Genomic DNA, 15554 nt, shown 5'->3' on the forward strand with positions numbered 1-15554 from the left:
CCAAAATACAGCATCCTTTCCTGATTAAAACCCTTCAGAGTGTAGGAATAGAGGGTAAATTTCTCAATCTCAGAAAAATTTGTTTTGAATTTTAAAACCGGTTAGTATGTTTTGAAAGCTGCCACTGGGTTAAAAGCAGTAAAACATTTTTCTTGTATTATAAATACATATAACGTAATTAATGAGGCCTTTTAGGTTTTCCTTCCTACTTAAATCCTCCACTCAAATGCAAATAGCATCATTTTATGTTCTCAATATAAAAGTAATGCATTACTGATTTTAAAAAATGAACTGGAAAATTTAAGTAAGACACTGCCACTACGTACATTCTTTTCTGGGATCTTTCCTCCCATTTCATATAAGGGTGCAGGGAAAATGCTATCCCTTCATGGCTGGGTGTGGGGGAAAGTAAGAGAAGGGGAGAAGCAATCGGACAGGGAGTAGAGAAGGGAAAAAAACGATCCGTCAAAGAGGAAGAAAAGAGCAATGGATAAGGGAACAGATGCAGTTTCCCCCTGTTAACCGGAGAAAGGCAAATTCCAGCCACAAGGAGCAGCTCTCCTCAGTCTCTGGGATTGGCAGAAGAAAATGAGTGGCAGGGCCTGATGCAGCCAGGAAGAAAAGGGGTGGGCCGGCTCCTGCCGCACTGCTGGTGGGAGTGGTAATTGGGGTCTTGAACTCACCGGTGACGTGGCCCTCACGTGAGCAGGAGCGGCGTTTGCAGACGTCCTTCTAATCCTGGTCCTGGTTTTGTCCGGTTACCAGCTCCTTATTGCCCCGAGGGCGGGCGGGCGTGTAGCCAGGGAAGCAGGAGGAGGTAACTGCCCACATCCCAGCAGGTCTGTGTGTGTGGATGGGCGCTGCCTGGGGGATCCGTGCGGTGCGGGTGGCGGAGGGTGGAGACCAAAGAGGGACAATGCCCTGCTTTCTCCACAGCCTTGCACTAGCCCTGGCCCTTCCAAGAACAAAAATGGTGGAGTTGGGTCCGGATTTCAGGGAAGAACCCAGACCAGGAGGGAGGAAATCTGAAAACTTTGGCACCCAGGGCCTTGAATCGGGAAGGGCAGATACTAAGATTCTGGCCCTGTGTGCTGGCCCATCTACCAAGTCAGAATCTTGGGCTGTGCGTTTGTCATTGCTCATGTCTTTCAATAGGGCGCTGTACCACTCAGAGCAAAAGAGTAACGAATCTGCTCCGAATCCCTGCAGGTCTGTGTAAAGGTGGGCTTGCCCCGCAGTCCCCGGAGAGGTGGGGGTGGCTGAGGTCCTTGACTTAACTTGGGCCCATTTCTGACTCCAGCTGTCTTCCTGTTATTTTATGTAGGAAAAAGGATATGACAGTGCCTACAGGGAAAATGGCAGTCGTTGGGGTGGAACTGCCTCGGGGAGGGGGCTCTTCTTTTGCTCCTCAGGTTTTCCCTCCTCCCTCGCCCCGCCTCCTCCGTTTCCATTTGTTTGAAAGGGGTGTGGTTTTCGCTGGGAAAATGCCCGGCTGCTGAGGGTGGGGGCTGCGGGAGTGGGTGAATGGATGCCAGGCAGGAAGAGGGCTGATGTCAGCGGAGTCCTGAGAAGTGGGAGTAGGGTGAGAGGCCAGGGGTGAGAGGCCAAAAGATGAAAGCCGCTTGACAACCAGGATCCTGAATTTGGAAAAGCTGGTATTGGGACTCTCGGAAGGGCTGTTCTGTCCGCCCAACTGTCTGTCTCTGCCCTGTCGCTTGTTTGTGTCTGTGAATCTTGCACTTTAGGGCCAATTCAGCCCTAGAAAGCAGGAAGAAGAGGAAAATTGCCCAGAGAAAGTAGGTCAGAGTGAGGGTGGTGGCACTATTTGGGGACCCCTGGGGTGAAGAATTGCGAAGACTGCAAATCAGAGTGGGCCCACGGACTTCCTCCGCACCCCCCTCCTTTCCTCCTCTTTATTCTATTTCGGAGCTTTCAAAACAAAGTGCTCTGCAGGTAGCCCACAAAGAAGGAAGTGGCTGGGGGCGGAGTGTCACGAGAATCCTGAAGTGGGGGTGGGGAGGGTCTTGCTTCAAGTTACTCTTTTTGGAGTACAGCGTCCAGGGTTTGCTCCGTGGGTCAAGCACTAAGTCCCAGAGTTATCAGTCCCTAGGTTTAGTGGAGGAGGCAGAAACTGCGATAAGGGAGGAAGGAAATTGCTCCGGAGCAGTGGAAGTTGGTATAATGGGTGGAGGGAGGAGTGTCCTGTACCTCTGAGATGGTGGGGGTGGCGGAAGCAAGGGCGAGTTCGAAACCTTTGTGCGTTTTCCGTCTGTCTTCAGCGCTCTCTCCACCACCATCCATTTTGTTACAGGGAAAGGGCTGTGGCGTCACTTATGAAGGAAGTGACTGACAGGAGTGGGGTGGGATGGGGGGGAGGATTGAAAGAGATAAAGGAGATGGGGAAGGGAGATAAAGAATTTCAAAGCCGCAGCTCTGTCACTGAAGAGTGGAGGGTTGGGCTGTGCAGAACTGGGGCCAGAGATTCCGGAGAGGGAAGTGTGTCCCATCCAGGGTGAGGTCCTTCTGTCCCTTGAGCGTTCAGCATCCTCCTCCCCACCCCTTTGTACGCAGGTTTGCAAGACGGCAGTGGACTTCCAGGCAAGGAAGAGAAGAAACTGCCTGGATCTTTGCGGGTGTATGTGGGGGTGCCACTACCCCCAGGACATCTGGAGGGGTAGGGGAGGTAGGGAACTGGTTAGTTATCTTACATGTAACGTGCTGGGGTGGGATGGTTGAACATGAGGTTGGAGAATGGGGGGGAAGGGGGGAGATTTCAAAATTACCTTCCCCGTGGAGGAAAGGAATCAATGATCCAGCCCTGAGTCCCTCTCATGTCCTTGTCCATTTGTTCGTCTGCAGTTTATCCTGTCTGCATGCAAAGGCACAAAATGGGGAGACTGATGCCTTAAATCTTTTCTTCATTCCTAGGTTCTGCTGTATCTGCGAGCTGCAACCCACAGGCCATAGCTGAAGACTCCGCCCCCAACACAGGAGCACTCCTCTGGGCCCGAGCAATCCCACTCTACCCTGGTTAAGAATTTGGTTCAGACATCCACCCCGGCCAGCATGGGCCGTACTCGGGAAGCTGGCTGCGTGGCCGCTGGTGTGGTGATCGGGGCTGGCGCCTGCTATTGCGTGTACAGACTGACCTGGGGAAGAGATGAGAGTGAGAAAATCTGGGACGACGATGAGGAAGACGATGAGGAAGAAGCTAGTGATATTGTCAAGACTGGGGTGGAGACTGGGAGGGGGACTAAGGCTAATGCTGGGGTGGGGGCTGGAGCTAGACTTCAGGGTGAATCAAAGGTCAAAGCTGAGGTGGGCCTGGAACTCCAGAGTGGTTCAGATGTAAAGGCAGAGGCCCACATGGGGGCCCAGAGTGGAGGTGGCCTAGAGGCCAAAGCCAAAGCCCTTTTCAGCACTCTGAAGGAACAGGCAAGTGCAAAGGTGGGCAGAGGAGCCAGGTTGGGCACTATCTCTGGGAACAGGACCCTTGCACCAAGTTTACCCTGCCCAGGAGTCAGGGGTGGAGGCTGCCACCCCACCAGGAGTGGGGCTAGGGCTGGAGGTAGGGCAAGTGGAAAAACCAAGGGAAGAACCAGAGGTAAAAGCACCAGGACTCCAGCCACAGCATGGCCTGTTCGCAGGGGCAAGTTCAACTTTCCCTATAAAATTGATGATATTCTGGGTGCTTCTGACCTTCAAAAGGTTCTTAACATCCTGGAAAGATCAAATGATCCTTTTATTCAAGAAATAGCCTTGGTCACTCTGGGTAACAATGCAGCGTATTCTTTTAACCAAAATGCCATTCGTGAATTGGGCGGTCTTCCAATTATTGCAAAACTGATAAAAACGAAAGATCCTATTATTAGGGAAAAAGCTTACAATGCCCTTAATAACTTGAGTGTGAATGCTGAAAATCAGGGAAAGATTAAGACATATATCAGTCAAGTGTGTGATGATACCATGATCTGTCGCTTGGACTCAGCTGTGCAGATGGCTGGACTAAGACTGTTAACCAACATGACCGTGACTAATCATTACCAACATTTGCTTTCCTATTCTTTTCCAGACTTTTTTGCTTTGTTATTCCTGGGAAATTACTTCACCAAGATTCAGATTATGAAACTGATTATAAACTTTACTGAAAATCCAGCCATGACGAGAGAGCTGGTCAGTTGTAAAGTACCCTCAGAATTGATTTCCCTCTTTAATAAAGAATGGGACAGAGAGATTCTTCTCAATATCCTTACTCTATTTGAGAATATAAATGACAACATAAAAAACGAAGGGCTTGCATCATCTAAGAAGGAATTCAGCAGAAGTTCCCTTTTTTTCTTATTCAAAGAATCTGGAGTGTGTGTTAAGAAAATCAAGGCATTAGCAAATCACAATGATCTGGTGGTGAAAGTAAAAGTCCTAAAAGTATTGACCAAACTCTAACTGGGAGTATGTCTGAAACAATATTGAGATAATTTTTAGTGTGCACTGGGAACAATGCATTTTGTAAATTCTTTGTTTTCCACTGTGCTTACATGGCAAAGATCCTTTCAGCTCCTACTTTGGAATAATGAATCAAGGGTCATCAACAGTGATGTTGTGGTGGCTGGTTTTAGTCTGGACCATTTTAATGATTTAACGAATACTAGAGCTTGTATAAAGAAAGCATTTATTGATTCCATCTTGCTACCTAGATTGAGATATTTTTTACTCTTTCCTCTACCTAAACTGACAGCAGACTAATCATAAATAAGCTACACTTTTGTATTGGTTTACATTTGTTAATCTTAGACTTGTGTTTCATCAATAAAATCGTATGTTTTAACCAGCAAACAACAACAACAAAAAAAACTGACCACGTCCTTGAGTTTATGATCTACTTGGAAAGTTAAGGTGTGTGGGAACAAAACTATACTAACAAGGCTCTGATCATGGCCAAACCCTTCCCATCTGTGTAGAAACTTCTGCAGGCTGTCGTGCTCAGGCAAAGTTGTACAGAGGAGGGGGACACTTAGGTAAGTTGGGCTTGAAGGATAGCCTAAAAATGGGGATGTTTGGAGGTCAAATGGTGACTTGGGAGACAGATTCTGTGTTATGTTAAATACTGTCATGGCACATAGTAGCACTACTATGTTCACTGGTATTAGATAGACTTCTTTCCCCCATACTTCGGTATCTCTGAAGTTACGACGCATCTTACAGTTGATGGCACCTTAGCATTGTCCCATACTTGAATTAGAAGTATTGGAGAAGTTAGGTAAGTTTCCCAAGATCACTCTTAGTAAGAGGTAGAGCCACTAGCCTTCCAAACTTGAGCAAATTGATTGCTTTAAAATCGCTTTATATGGAACCAAATGTCTATATAATGCCTCTATTAGATACTCGACACAAAACTCTGCTTGATGAAGACACAGATGAAGATGATATTCTTTATGTCGAGTCCATAACTTTATAGATACCCACATAGCAAGGTGTAGAAGAAAGAGTACAATCTTGGGAGTTGCCAATAGGTGAGGTTCAGATGAGAAACAGAGAAAATAATATTTATCTTGGTGCTCCTATATGTCAGGTAGGATGAGCAGTTGGGGTATTTAGCAAATAATAATGAACTTTGTATTGAGATGTTCAAGTTGGGCTGAGTGACTTTTGTACAATTAGGTGATACTCTAAATTTTTGGAGCCTGATTTAAAATTTTTTTGATTTTCTCCTAAAAAACATTCATTGGAGATACTTGAGAAAATAGGGACAATGAGACTTGTTTTCTAACTCAGATGTGTAGCTTGGACGCCTAAAAAAATATTCACAGGGCGCCTGGGTGGCTCGGTCCCTTAAGCATCTGCCTTCCGCTCAGGTCATGATCCCAGGGTCCTAGAATCCAGCCCCTAGGGCTCCCTGCTCAGTGGGGAGTCTGCTTCTCCCTCTCCCTCTGCCCCTCCCCCTGCTCCTACACACCCCCCTCTCTCTCTCTCTCAAATGAATTTTAAAAAACGCTTAGAAGATATTCACATCAAGCCATGTTGAATTTGGGGTGCCGAGTGACTTTTTTTTACTTAACCTCATTTTGAATGTGGGTAAAAATGAGGTTAAGTAGTAAAAAGCCACCATGTGGCAGGGGCCCAGGCCTGACCAGCATCCATCTGCTCTTGGCAGATTTCTCCTCCTCTCCTTCCTCCCCACGCTTTTGCCCTCTCCCTGCCTCCCACTTCTATCTTCATTTCCTCCTTCTGGGGGATCACCGGCTGTGGTCTCTTTGTGCTTCTGTGACCATTTAATCCCATGACACCAGGTCACGCACCAGTGGGCATTTAATACAGAATAATAATTGTCATTGCTGTGGTAATGTGGCGACCCAGGGCGTGACTGGCTGCCAGACGTTTTCTGGAAGTCTTGTTGAACAGAGACAGAGAGGGAACTAGTCTGAGCGTGGCACAGCCCTGGGTGCACTGCATGTACTTGGGATGTCCCACGCCTGGTATTACTTGGAACCAAATTGCCTGGACTTTGGGAAGTGCTGTGTGAGACAGATGTGTGACAGCCTGGTGCAGGCGGGCCACATGGCTGGCCAAGCCACTTGCTGATGTCCTGATGTTTTCACATTGGAGGTTGCCACTCTCGATCATTTTGGGAAGGGTACAGCTCTAGGACTGTGGCCATGATTGTGGCAGACCATGGGGGCAGGGAGGAGGCAGTGTNCAGTCTCACCCTGTAGGGTGGGCTTTGAGCAATGGAGAATACACAGGAGAGCCTGACAGATAAATTCTTTTCCATCTTTTCCACTTACATAGACTGTGTTTAGAAACAGTAATTTTATGTGTTCTTACTGAAGAAGTAATCAGCTGTGTTTTTGTTGAAAAGTTCTGTCCAGATGGATAACTTACCATCACCCCCCTCCTATCTGCTTTCCCTCTTTCCTTGCCTTGCTTTCCTTTTCCCCTCACACTTGTTTCCTTTTATTATACATATCAAGGTAAACTTTTGCCCCAGGCCCTGTTTTCTAACCTTGAGCTAAGAAACCACCCAAACTGTTCCTTCTATTTTTAAGAAAATGAGTTCTGTAATATAAGAAGTTATCAACAGTAGCTCAGTGCACATGCCTCAAAAGTAGCAAACATAAAAATAATGTTTCTACTTATGGAGAAAATTAACATTTTGGAGGTAACCAAAAACTAACAGAATATAAAAAGTCCTTCCACAACATATGCTGTCAGAAAGAGGTAAGCTTTGAGAATAGACACCTACTTCACAATACACACAACTGTATATAACAGAAAAATATAAAAGGAAAACATTAAAATGTGTTTATAAAAAGCATAAAGGGAACAAAGAGTCTATTTTTATAACCAAGAGAGAGGTAGGAAAGACCTTCCTCAGCATGATCAAATATCTAGAAGCCATAAAGGGAAAATATGAAAGATTAGATTACCTATAGCTGATCATCTGTATACGGGGAAAAACATGAGAAACACTAAATGAATTAGATATCCACCTGCTTTGACAGCACCAACATCTAGCTAAGTCAGCTTGCCTGACTCCCTGTGCACTAAATAATTGTCTGATGATAATTTGGCTTCTGATATAGATTGATGTTAGGGAGAGAATGTTCTGAGTAGCAAACACTAAGAATCTGGTCTACTTGGTAATTATTTTTCTCATAGTAACGGAAATTATCACTCTTTTTTATGTTCAAAAAGAAGTTCTGCCCCACTTGGTAATATGTTCTTCCCCCCCGCAAACTTAGAAACGCTCAATAAACAGGGGACTCTACGCCCAAAGATCTTGTATTATTACACCTACCCTTTCAATGGTCAGCAGGGCCAGAGAGTTGCACTAAGCCCAGTCTCAATGGTGGACTGAATTACATGTGCATGAAGCTGTAAGGATAAAGTTACCCCTCCAACAGGGCTTCCTGCTCTCCCCCCTCCCTTCTCCCCCAGGCCTATCCCCAAACACACACATTGTCCAAACCCTTAACACAAGGCCTGAGGGGGACCCAAGGGGCAGGGGCAGGTGTGGAAGTACACCATTCTGAAATAGAAATATCTGTTATCCCGCTTAATACCACACCTCAGGGCAGGGCAGACCAGGGGCCATTATCCTAGTTTTCTGCACCCCAAGATGGCAGCAAGATAGTTCTTGTTTAAAGGCAAGGAAGAGCCACAGTTCAAATACAGAAACCAGAAAAAACCTTCAGCCTGGGATGTGATGTAAAACGAATGTACAAAGATAACATTGAAAATAGTCATAATCATTCTTAGAAAAGTCATTATCAAGGGAGGATAGCCAGTCTCCGTTTGTCAAAGTTGAGCCCTTGGAGCATTAGCTCCACTGTGTTTCCATGTGTGTGGTTTGGCTAGTTTGCCGCAGCAATAGTCTCTTCTTGTTAGGTGAGGCTATGTTAGGTCATTCCTCACGCTGTGACTTGAACAACAGTGGCAATGGCAGTGGCAGAAACAGCTGTGGGTCATTGCTGTATTTCCCCTAGATTTCAAGCAAGGCAGTTGGCAGTTGGCAGGGCCCAGGAATGGCGAGGGGAGGCAGATGGACCAAGTGGTACTTTGATGGTACATACATTGAATTGGGAAATGTGATACTAACAGTTGTGTTATGAGTCCATTATGAAGGATGCTAAAGCACCATGGGGATAGGATACAATAGACTTTGGGCTATGCAAATTCTACAATTTGAAAAAGTGGTCTGGACCAAAAATTCTGAGTCAGCAGGTGAAGTACTCATAATGTCTTCTGTCTCAAAATATATGACAATGAATGAGTTAATCAGTGCATTTAAACATTTTCAAACTGCTGCCTAATTCTGTTGTTCAAGATATTACATATTGTCATCTTGCCTTGCAACTGAGGACAAAACATGCTATTAGATCTTAAACACATGATTAATACTGATCAAGACATCTTTGCCAACACCTGCAAGGGGGGGTGGCATCCCGTTTGACAAAGTGGATAAAATGCAGATATAACTTTAAACAAGTTTTCAGTACAAATAGAGAAAATAATATTAGGATAAAATGAAGTAAGTTTAAGAAGGACATTGGGACTGAGACAATTCTTTGAGTTCTTACTGTAGAGATTGATTTGTCATGGTGTAGTATTTCTTTTTTTTTAAAGATTTTATTCATTTATTTGTCAGAGAGAGAGAACAAGCAGGGAGAGTGGCAGGCAGAGAGGAGCATACTCCCTGCTGAGCAAGGAGCTGCATGCAATGCGGGACTGGCACTCGATCCCATCAGGACCTGAATTGAAGGCAGATGCTTAACCGACTGAGTCACCCAGGCATTCCCCAGTATTTCTTTGCCATACTTCTGGATTGTATTTATTATTTTTATATATAGAATTTTTGCATATACATCATTAGTGGGATTAATCCATAGTTTTATTTTATATCACCAAGTTTTTTTAAGTTGAAATATGATTGACACACAATGTTACATTAGTTTCAGGGGTACAACATAGTGATTCAATATCTCTATATGTTATGTTATGCTCATCACAAGTGTAGCTACCATTTGTCACCATACAATGCTATTACGATACCATTGACCATTATTCCTGATGTTGTACATTTCATCCCCATGACTTCTTCATTTCGTAATTGGAAGCTAGTACCTCCCACTCCTCTTCACCAAATTTGCCCATCCCCCACCTCTCCCTCTGGCAAACACCAGTTTGTTCTCTGTGTTTATGGTTTCTGCTTTTTTGCTGGTTCTTTTGTTTTGTTTCAGATTTCACGTATAAGTGAAATCATATGGTATTTGTCTTTTTCTATCTTAGCATAATACCTTCATAATACTTTCCTTCACTTAGCATGATTACCTTCTAGGTCCATTCATATGTCATCAAATTTTGATATTAAAATTGTGTGGCTTATTTTTCATTTACAAAATAGTAAAAGTAAAGAAAAAATTATCAATATTTTCCTTCATTTTATTTTCTTTTTTTTAAAGAAATTCTCCCATACTGTAAGGTCATGAAGATTATCTTCTAGAAGTTTTGTTGTTTTGCATTGCCTCATTTAGATCAACAGTTCACCTGGAGTTTATTTTTGTATATAGTGTGAAATAAGGGTCAAGATTCCATTTTTTTCCCCATAAGGATATCCAATTGACCAAGCACCATTTCTTGAGAAGATCACTCTTTCCCCACTATACTACAGTGTCACATTTGTGATAAATTGTTGCCATGTATGTATGGGTCTGTCTCTGTACTTGCTATTCTGTCCATTGGTCTATTTGTTTATCCTTGCACCAATGCCCTGGAATCCTGTCATAATTACTATAGATTTATAATACATCTTAATATTTGGTAGTATGAATCCTCTTTATTGGTCTTTTTCAGAATTGTCTTGGTTATTCTTGGTGCTTTGCCTTTCCATATTGACTTTTGAAATAAGCTTGCCAATTTACACCCATATTAGTTCAGATTTGCACACAGTTTATTAGAATGACTCCTAAGATATGATGGTCTTTCAATGCTATTTTATATGGCTTCATTTTAAAATATTCATTTTCTAACTGTTTCCTGTTGATATATAGGAGGAGAGCTGATTTTAAAAAGTATATTTGCTACTGGTTATTTACCCCGAAGATACAGATGTAGTGATCTGAAGGAGCACATGCACCCCAATGTCCATAGCAGTGATGTCCACATTAGCCAAACTGTGGAAGGAGCCGAGATGCCCTTCAACAGATGAATGGATAAAGAAGATGTGGTTCATATATACAATGGAATAACTCAGCCATCAGAAAAGATGAATATCTACCATTTACACTGACATGGATGGAACTGGAGGGTGTTATGCTAAAGTGAAATAAGTCAAGCAGAGAAAGACAATTATCATATGGTTTCACTCATATGTGGAACATAAGGAATAGTGCAGAGGATCATAGGGGAAGGGAGGGAAAACTGAAGGGGAAGAAAGAAGAGAGGGAGACAAACCATATGAGACTTTTGACTTTGGGAAACAAACTGAAGGTAGTGGAAAGGGAGGTGGGTGGGGGGATGGGGTAACTCAGTGATGGGCAATGAGGGCACGTGATGTGATGAGCACTGATTGTTATATGCAATTAATGAATCATTGAACATTATATCAAAAACTAATGATGTACTATACGTTGGCTAATTGAATTTAAATAAAAAAAATTTTTTAAAGTACATTGACATTGTGTTGAGTGGACTTGTTGAAATCATTTATTAATTTTTGTAGTTTATTTATAGATTCTTTTGGATTTTCTACATATGCAATCATTTTGTATGTGAATTATGATTATATATTTTTTCAATTATTGTTCCTTTTATTTATTTTTTTCTTCCCTTATTGTACTGTCTAACATCCCCAGTATGATGATGAATGAAAGTGGTAATAGTGGCCATCTTTTTCTTGTTAATTAATCTCAGGTGGAAAGCTCTCAGTATTTCAGTATTAACTATGATGTTTGTTTTTGTAGATAGTATTTATCAAATTATAGAATTCTCTTTTATTCCTGGTTTTCTGAGAGTTTCAAATCATGAATGGGGGTTGAATTTTATCAAATGCGTCTTCTGGATCCGTGGAAATGTTTAGGTAAGTTTTTCCCTCTAATTACAGTAATGTGTCAAATTATATAGAGTGATTTTTTAAAAATGGATTTTTATTTTATTTTTTTAAGAGAGAGATTGTGCTGGTGGGGGAAATGGAGGGGCAGAGGGAAAGAGAGAATCTTAAGCAGGCTCCATGCCAAGAGCAGAGCCCCATGTGGGGCTTCATCTCATAACCCCAAGATCATGACCTGAGCTGAAATCAAGAGTTGGATGCTTAACTGACTGAACCACCCAGGCGCCCCTACATTGATTGATTTTTAAATGTGAATTTAAGCTTGCATTTTGAGGAGAAACTCAACTTGATTATTATGTATTATCTGTTTTGTGTATCATTCAATTTGGTTTGCTCTTACTTGGTTTGAATTGTTTGCATCTATGCTCATAAGAGGGATTCACCAGTAATTTTATTTTTTTTAAAGATTTTATTTATTTATTTGACAGATAGAGACAGCCAGCGAGAGAGGGAACACAAGCAGGGGGAGTGGGAGAGGAAGAAGCGGTCTCATAGCGGAGGAGCCTGATGTGGGGCTCGATCCCATAATGCCGGGATCACACCCTGAGCCGAAGGCAGACGCTTAACCACTGTGCCACCCAGGCACCCCTGTAATTTTATTTTTTTGTAATATTCTTTTTTTTAAAGATTTTATTTATTTGAGAGCGAGAGAGTGTGTGCACACGAGTGGAGGGGGTGGGGGAAAGGGCAAAGGGAGAGGGAGAAGCAGACACCCTGCCAGACAGGGAGCTCAATGCGGGGCTCAATTCCAGGACCCTGAGATCATGACCCGAGCCAGAAACAGACGCTTAACCGACTGAGCCACTCAGGCACCCATATTTTTTTGTAATATTCTTTTCATGTTTGGTATCATATATTTGTGTTTGGATCATAAGACAAGGTGGGTAGTGTGATAAGTAATTTTATGTGTCAACTTGGCTAGGCCACAGTACCCAAATATTTGGCCAAACACCAGTCTGGATGTTGCTGTGAAATTATTTTTTTGCTAAGATTATTGTTTAAATCAGTAGACTTTGAATAAAGCAGATCATTCTCTATCATGTGAGTGGGCCTAGTCCAATGAGTTGCAGGCCTTGAGAGAAAATGACTGAGGTCTTTTGAAGAAGAGGGAATTCTGTTTCCAGATTGTCTTCAGACTCAAGCTGGGACATCAACTCTTTCCTGAGTCTCTCTCTAGCCTTCTGGTCCACACTATAGATTTTAGATTTGGCACCTTCCACAATTGTGTGAGCCAATTCCTTAGAACAAAATCTCTCTTTTTCTCTGTATATCTTTATTTCATCCATATATGTATCCATATCCATATCTATATATCTATGTCTACCTCCTATTGATTTTGTTCTGTGGAGAATTCTTTTTTTTTTTTTTAAAGATTTTATTTATTTATTCAACAGAGAGAGAGACAGCCAGCGAGAGAGGGAACACAAGCAGGGGGAGTGGGAGAGGAAGAAGCAGGCTCATAGCAGAAGAGCCTGATGTGGGGCTCGATCCCATAACGCCGGGATCACGCCCTGAGCCGAAGGCAGACGCTTAACCGCTGTGCCACCCAGGCGCCCCTCTGTGGAGAATTCTGATTGTTTCTTTTTCTTTTCTTTGGAAGAGTTTCTATAAAATTAATATGATTTCTTCTTTAAATATTTGGATAAATTTATCTGCTTGCTCCATCAATTACTGAGCTAGGTATATTAAATCCTCTATGATTGTAAATTGGTCTATTTCACCTTTAAATCTATCTGTTTTGCTTCATGTATTTGAATCTATGTTATAGTTACATCAGAATTTAGAACTGTTGTGTCTCCTTGGTTGATCGACCCCTTTATCACTATAAAATTATCTCCTCCATCCCAAGTAACTCCTCTTGTCTTTCTTTTGGTTAGAATATGTATAGTGTATTTGTTTCCATTTGTTTATGTGTTCCTATACTTAAGTTGCATTTCTTATAAGCAGAATACAATTGGATTTTGGTTTTTGTCCAGTGTGACACTCTTATTTTTCCAATTGGAGTATTTGCTTTATTTATATATATATATTTTTATTTACTCCTCACTTTATTTACTCCATTTACATTTAGTTTAATTACTGAAATGTTTGTGTTTAAGTCTACCAACTTAAAGAAATTTTGAATACAGTTTCCATATAAAATATGTGTTTGGCAAATATTTCCTTCTAGTCTATCTATGGTCTGTCTTTTCATTCCCTTTCTTTTGCAGAGAAGTTTTTATTTTAGTAAATAATCCCAACTTATCAGTTTTTCTTTCGTGACTCATGCTTTTGGTGTTGTCTTTAAAAATTCATCATTGAACCCAAGGTTACCTGAATTTTCTCCAATGTTATCTTCTAGAAGTTTTAGTTTTGCATTTTGCATTTGTGTATATAGTCCATTTCGGGTTAATTTTGTGAAAAGTGTAATAATATGTGTTTAGATTCTTTTTTTTTCTTTTTGTCAGTGATCTATTTGAATATTCTGTCACAATACCATGCTGTGTTGATGACTGTACCTTCACAGTAAATCTTGAGGTAAGGTAGTGTCAATCTCTGACTTTGTTCTTCAGTATTGTGTTGGCTGCTCTTTTGCATTCCATGTAAACTTTAGAATCAGTTTCTTGATAACCACAAAATAACTTGTTAGGATTTTGATTGGGATTAAATTGAATGTATAGATATAGGGAAGAATCAACATCTTAATAATTCTGATTCTTCCTGTCTATGATCATGGAATATCTCTTCAGCTGCTTACATCTTGTTTGATTTCCTTCAACGGAGTTTTGCAGTTTTCCTCATATAGATCCTGTACAAATTTCATTAGATTTATGCCTAAACATTTCTTATTTTGGTGTTAACATAAATAGTGTTGCATTTTTAATTTAGCTTTCTAATTGTTCATTGCCAGTATATAGGAAAACAGTTGAATTATGTATATAAACTTTGTATCCTTCAACCTTGCTATAATTGCCTGTTAGTTTCAGTTTTGGGGTTTATTCCCAGGAATTTTTTATATAGATACTCATATTATCTGCAAAACAAAGACAGGGCATTTGTTTCTCTCCAATCTGTGTGCATTTTATTTCTTTTTCTTGTTTTATTATACTTCAAGTATAATGTTGAATAGGAGTGGTGGGAGGGGGCATCTTTGTTTTGCTCCCAGTCTTAGGACAGAAGCATGTAGTTTCTCACCATTAAGTATAATGTTAGGTGTAGTTTTCCTGTAGATGTTCTTTATAAAGTGGAGGAAATTCTTTTTTATTCCTAGTTTTCTGAAAATTTTTAAAATCATTAATGGGTGTTGGATTTTGTCAAATGCTCTTTCTACACCTATTGATATAATCATATGATTGTTCTTTAGCTTCTGTATGTGACAGATTACATTAATTGATTTTCTAAAGTTGAATCAGCCTTCATACCTGTAATAAGTAACCACTTGTTTATTCTTTTTATATGTTGCTGCATTTGATTTGCTAATATTGTGTTGAAGATTTTTGCATCAATGTTTATGGAAAATATTGATTTATAGTTTTTCTTTCTTGTAATGCCTTTAGTTTTTACATTAGGGTAATTCTGGCTTCACAGAATGATTAAGAAGTGTTCCCTCTGAAGGCACCTGGGTGGCTCAGTTGGTTGACTCTTGATTTGATCTCAGGTCATGATCTCGGGGTTATGAGATTGAGCCCTGCATTGGGCTCTGAGCTCAGTTCAGAATCTGCTTGAGATTCTCTCTCCCCATCTCCCTCTGCCCCTCCCCCACTGATGTATTCTCTCTCTCTCTCTCTCTCTCTCTCTCTCTCTCTCTCTCGCTCTCATTCTCTCTGAAATAAATAAATAAATAAACAAATAAATAAATAAAATCTTTTTGTTTTAAAAAAGAAGTGTTCCCTCTGCATCTATTTTCTGGAAGAGATTATAAGGAATTGGTACAATGTCTTGTTTAAATGTTTGGTGTAATTCACCAATG

At 41.4% G+C, this 15554-nt stretch overlaps 2 protein-coding genes across 31 annotated transcripts in view; one reads left to right on the forward strand and one right to left on the reverse strand.

Moving 5' to 3' along the window:
- LOC100481385 (armadillo repeat-containing X-linked protein 1) overlaps positions 1 to 6684 on the forward strand; it is an 81891-nt gene extending 75207 nt beyond the window's left edge. For 11 of the 24 annotated variants that reach the window (XM_034660284.1, XM_034660299.1, XM_034660309.1 and 8 more), the window contains 2 exons: positions 2572 to 2683; positions 2929 to 6684. In XM_034660284.1, coding sequence (XP_034516175.1) covers positions 3067 to 4443 — 1377 coding nt within the window. In that variant the 5' untranslated portion in view covers positions 2572 to 2683; positions 2929 to 3066 and the 3' untranslated portion in view covers positions 4444 to 6684. Of the gene's footprint in view, positions 1 to 506; positions 840 to 1185; positions 1210 to 1668; positions 2177 to 2571; positions 2684 to 2928 lie in introns of those variants that run through there. The other 13 variants (XM_034660357.1, XM_019810118.2, XM_034660317.1 and 10 more) reach the window with 7 other exon arrangements.
- DLG1 (discs large MAGUK scaffold protein 1) overlaps positions 1 to 15554 on the reverse strand; it is a 1062265-nt gene that overhangs the window by 789817 nt on the left and 256894 nt on the right. The window lies entirely within an intron of this gene.

The sequence above is a fragment of the Ailuropoda melanoleuca genome, chromosome 1 (assembly GCF_002007445.2).
Source record: "Ailuropoda melanoleuca isolate Jingjing chromosome 1, ASM200744v2, whole genome shotgun sequence".
Classification (NCBI taxonomy): domain Eukaryota; kingdom Metazoa; phylum Chordata; class Mammalia; order Carnivora; family Ursidae; genus Ailuropoda; species Ailuropoda melanoleuca.